Raw genomic sequence first — 5487 nt, 5'->3', positions numbered from 1 at the left:
TCACCAAACGAGTTGTGTTAGCAGAGATGTCCACATTATTTGATCCAAAGAAATATTAAAGTGCCACGTTATATATTGAGCGCGAATAAATATGCAAGAGGTTCATGGATTCGCTGACGCATCTGAGCGAGCATACGGTTGCGGCGTATATATTAGATGTGTCCATAATTTCGATAACGTAAACGTGCAGTTATGGACTGCCAAATCGCGTATTGCTCCGTTAAAGACTAAATCACTGCCGCGGTTAGAGCTTATGGCGGCTCACTTGTTGTCGTTGTTGATGGTGAAGACAGTGGAGAATTTGCCGATGATGTCGGAAGCGATTTATTTGTGGAGTGATTCGGAGATAGTCTTAGAGTGGTTAAGTGCTCATCCATCGACGTGGACCACTTTCGTAGCCAACAGAGTGTCGTCTATTCAAGAAGTAACTAAGCAAGCTATTTGGCGTCATGTTCCTTCGGGGCAGAATCCAGCGGATATTGTGTCGAGAGGTGCGTATGCTGATGAATTATCGAACTCAATTTGGTTCACAGGCTCACCGTTCCTTATGAAGCCATGCGCGGAATGGCCTGCGAACAAAAGACATGGCAAAGATGTACAGGTTAACGAAGAGAGGCGAAAAAGTGCTACCTTGCTGGTAGCCGAAATAAATTCAAACCACTTCTTGCATTGGTTAGAAGGACGAAACGACTTCAGGCAAACGCAAAGAATCGTCGCTTATTGTCTTTGTGTGGGACGTCGCATAAAAGGGGAGCAGGGTAATCTTCCTCTACTGACGGCTGAAGTATTAGATGAAGCAATGATTCGCATCGCATACTGTTTACAACAGCATTTCTTCGCCGCAGAATACCGCGAACTGAAAAAGAACAGGGAGATACCTGCTTCAAGTAAAGTGAGAAGCCTCTGCGTATTCATTGAAGCCTCTTGTGGGGTGGAAGTTCTGCGAGTTGGGGGTCGATTACGAAACTCCGATTTACCATATGATGTTAAATATCCAATATTGCTACCTGGCGTTAGCAGCTTCGTACGCAGCTTTGTACGTTTTGTGCACATCGAAAATAAGCATGTTGGAACTGAAGCACTGATCGCTTCTGAATAGTGCATGCGAGAAAGGTTGTACGATCCGTGACGACGCGGTGTGTGCATTGCTTTCGATGTCGACCAGTTCTTGCGCAGCAGGTTATGGGTGACCTGCCGACCGAGCGGGTAGTTGTCGCAAAACCCTTTACAACGGTAGGTGTTGATTTTTGTGGCCCAATTGCAACGACATACAAGCAAAGAGGAATGCGTGTTACGAAGAGTTACATTGCGGTGTTTATTTGCTTCGCAACAAAGGCGGTACATATGGAGGTGGTTTCAGACCTAACCTCGAAGGCGTTCATCGCGGCACTGAAACGGTTTGTGGCGCGCGGGGGCTTATGCACAAAGCTGTTTTGTGATAATGGCACAAATTTTGTTGGTGCTCGGCGTGAGCTTATGGATCTATGCAAGGCATTCAATGATCAACAAACTCAAGGTGAAATTACTAAGTATTGCTATTCCAACCAAATTACCTTTCATCACATACCTCCCCGTTCACCTCACTTTGGAGGCTTATGGGAGGCAGCGGTCAAATCAGCAAAATATCATTTAACTCGCATTCTAGGGCAAACGTATTTGACTTTTGAGGAGCTTAGCACGGTGGTGGCAGAAATTGAGGCGATTTTGAACTCGCGGCCGTTAACAGCTTTGTCAAATGACCCAAATGATGAAGCAGCGCTGACACCAGCACATTTCTTAACTGGTGGACCTTTAATAGGCATTGCTGAGCCGTCAATTGAAGATGAAAACATTCAGTTCTTAGATCGCTGGAGACGACTTACCGCCATCCAACAGCATTTTTGGAAAAGGTGGTCGCGTGAGTATTTACTCGAATTGCAACGAAAATCTAAGTGGACGGCGAAGATGCGAAACATCGAAGAAGGCAGCTAGGTCCTAATTTCAGAAGATAATTTACCACCAAAACAGTGGCTTCTGGGTCGAGTAGTGAAGACGATAGCCGATCCATCTGGAGCAGTAAGAGTGGTTGACGTAAAAACAAATATTGGTTGTCTTCGACGCGCTATACATAAGGTAGCGATAGTTCCGAAAGCTGATTAAAGTTGGTTGATGTCTCTATGGGCACATCAAGGGCGCCGGCATGTTGCGTATTCATGTATGCTCATTGTATTGCTTCTGTATGATTTGTAATATTTCTTAAAGTTAAATTTCTTGATTGAATTGGTGTATTAGACCCACTGTAAGTGAATTTACTAAGCTGAAATATGCATGTATGTACGTAAATATTATCCGCTATTCCATGCGAAGTATGTAGTTATATGTAACAATTATTAACATACATATGTATATATGTATGCACATGCTGTAACTATGTAGTTCATTTTAGTACTTATTTGAATACATAATCTCTCTCGCATATTTATGTACCCACTTCTAACTGTATCAAAAAGCACTATTTAAGCTGAACCTATTGAAATCAGGTTTTGTATTCGCTTAGAGTTCATAAGGGAGAAAGGAAAATAAAATTAAGTCTGAAACTAATTGTTCAAGTCGTTTTTGATTTTGGGCGTAAAAACTATTGCGCCGCAACACGATCAACTATGAGAAGTATTAAGAAACCCGCGCATATTGGAATTCTATATATAAAGAAGTAGACGGCATCACAATACACGTCAACATCTTCCCAATCATCAAAATTTAGAAAGGAACTTGAAATTCAAAAATTCACGGTCCGATACGTTAATAAACTTACGTTTCTATCCTCGAGTATGGCATCCAGATCTAGAGGAATTTGGGAGTCGCTATTCATGGAGTACATGTCAGAAGATGACCCTGTTCCGGTTGTTCCATACGACTGAGCTGCCCCTATGTAGTTGTTCTCTTCGTTATGGAATGAAACACGTTTGTTATCTCGTAGCAACATACTACTGTTGCCCATATAACTGGATGGTAATAGTTCCAATGTTAAGGACTGCGCGTTATTAGTGGTGATGTTGTTGTTTATTGTTGCGCCAGCAGGAGTCCCTGCTGACGTGGACGAATTTAAACTACAACTATTGGTGTTATTATTATTATTTATGGTGGCATTATTATTCAATAGATTCGAATTATTCCCCAAGTTTTGGTTCTGGTTAAGTAAATCAGCAGAATTGCTCGTAGCTGTTTTTAAAAGACCGATGGAGGAGTTGCGTAATTTTTGTTGTGACATAACGAGATAAGAGCTATTGCGCTCTGGCGGGGGAGGCGGTGGAACAGTTGAACTGTCGACACTTGTATTCTGTGTTGAAGAACCTACAGTAGGCGTTGTAGGTGAGCAAATGCCAGTTGAAACGGAATTACTGATTGATATATGTGACAAGTTTTTGGCCAAACTTGATATTGGGTGTTCGGATTGCAAGTGTCGATCATCAGCAAAGCTCGTCGATTTTTGAGATTTGGATGGCGAGGATGGTGCGGCGCCGCTGGCCCCATCGTAGCGATTGTTCTTCAAAATGCCTTTAGGTTGTGTAGCTGCTGCCGTGGTCACTCCTGTCGCAGGCGGTGGGTTGCTTGGCAAAGGAGGTGGTTGCTGCTGCTGAAGCACGGACGCCGCATCCGATACGACAGCTGCTGAACTGCGCGCCGAAGACAAAGGCGACTCCTCCAAAGAGCCGGTCGTGCTGTTGGTACCTCCGCCAATATTATCTAACACAGACGAGGTTTTTATCTCTGTTTGTCTGAAGTTAGTCACTGGCATTTGTATGCTGTTTGTCTGAAGGCGGAATACTTCTTGTGCGCTCTCCTTTTCGTACGATGGTTCACTTTCATCTTCATGCTCTTCTGCCTCCTGAGCTCGCCGCTCAAAATCACGTTCCAGTATAAGAGTCTTGAGTTGCTCTTCTTGCTGTGGCGTTCTTTGTGGCAGGGAAGAAATATCGGCGATTTGTTGCTCCCGCCATTGACGCACATGTTCACGCCGCATTTCCACTTCCTTTTCGCGCTCTTCACGCTCCCAAGGATTGGTCCCTAAGAAGTTTTTCTGGTTTTGTAATGGTGCTGTTGAGGATACAGGCACATAGCCACCTTTCGGAGGGTCTAAAGTGCTGGCTACATAATTCATACCAGGTGTTATTTGTTGCGTCGGTTTGTAAAGCGGATGCGTGGCCGTCGGTGGTAGCGGTGGCTTATCCTCAATATGCTGCTGGTACATAGTTTGCTGATGTTGTTGTTGTTGATGCTGCATGAATTGCTGCTGTTGTATTCGATTCGTCTGCGGCTTCGGAGCTGTGGGTGGTAAATGCTGAGTCTGTTGTTGCTGCTTCGTAGGTGACACTTTCTGCAAGCTACCAGGTTTCGGGGGTAACGAAATAAAGTTTTGCTGTTGCTGCAGCATTATATGTGGAGAGTGTTGAGTTCCATCGCCACCGCCCTGAGACATGAACTCGTTTAATGGATTGCGACGAAACGTCTGCCCGGCAGGTGAATGTTGCTGCTGTATATAACCATCACCTCCAGCGCCATTTTGGTACCCTAGTGTAGGGTCCGCACCGCTCATATTTACATTCTGCATACTCTGGCTAGCTGACATGTGTTGCTGCTGGGATGCGCTACTTATGTTTGGCATTGAAGGCGCCATCATTTGTTGCATGCGCAGACTATGTTGATTCTGCATGTCGCGATTGAAATTCTGAGTGCTCCTTGATCGGTTTCCCATCGTTAGTGAGGATTGTGGCGCCATTTTTGATAAAATCTGTTGTTGTTGATGCTGTTGGTATTGTTGCAGAGCTGTCGCTGACATGTTGCCACTATTCAAATTGCTACTGCTAGCACTCATGTTAAGTGAGTGGTGTGTAAATTGTTGTTGTTGAGAGACCAAGTGCTGTTGCAGTTGATCATTGCTTGTCGGTGCTGCTCCGCTGCTATTGGCGTTGGAGGCACTATGATAATAGGCGGATGTTGGACGGGTCGGCGGCATGTTAGATCCCAAGGGGGAAGTTATGGATGAATGGTGCAGTTGCTGCTGTTGTTGTGATACAAATGCAGGGTGATGCATTGACGCGGTCCCTTTTGCTGAAGATATTGGATTTGGACCGTTGTGAGAATTCCCATTGTACGTATTCATTGTTGAATGTAACTGCATTGGTGGTCTGTATGAATAAAAAATAAATTAAAGGACAACGTTTAATCTCAACAGTATTAAATAAATGTATATATAACGTGGTTTAAACAATTATAAAAGTAATATTCACAGTCGAATAATTAAAGCAACCGACGGATTTATCATCTAATTTGTCAAAATACGAGTATTTAAAATCTATAATACAACCCTTCAAACAATTTCTGAATGCTCAGAATTTAGGAGTCTACATTGAGTCCTTCTTTTGTTATAAACATGATAAAAAAATAGGAAGGTAGAACCCATGACTCACACACCTGCTCTCTGAGAGCACTCTTCAACAATCCGACGTA

The 5487-nt window shown here is 43.7% G+C and overlaps 2 protein-coding genes across 2 annotated transcripts; one reads left to right on the top strand and one right to left on the bottom strand.

Moving 5' to 3' along the window:
* Positions 1-91: 91 nt before the first annotated feature.
* LOC118756526 lies at positions 92-1099 on the top strand. The gene has a single exon (XM_036491286.1). It carries the CDS (start codon positions 92-94, stop codon positions 1097-1099), a length of 1008 nt encoding a protein of 335 aa, XP_036347179.1.
* A 1641-nt stretch (positions 1100-2740) lies between these two features.
* Positions 2741-5165, bottom strand: LOC118756525 (afadin-like; the record flags this gene model as incomplete). Its single annotated transcript, XM_036491285.1, is given in 1 exon segment — positions 2741-5165. A coding segment is annotated over 1 exon segment (2410 nt), but the record flags the coding sequence as incomplete, so codon positions are not given.
* Positions 5166-5487: the final 322 nt, after the last annotated feature.

Source organism: Rhagoletis pomonella, unplaced genomic scaffold, assembly GCF_013731165.1.
Source record: "Rhagoletis pomonella isolate Grant_MI unplaced genomic scaffold, Rhpom_1.0 Rhpom_scaffold_10739, whole genome shotgun sequence".
Lineage (NCBI taxonomy): Eukaryota > Metazoa > Arthropoda > Insecta > Diptera > Tephritidae > Rhagoletis > Rhagoletis pomonella.
Note: the sequence above shows the minus strand (reverse complement) of the source record. Positions and strands in the feature narration are given on the sequence as shown.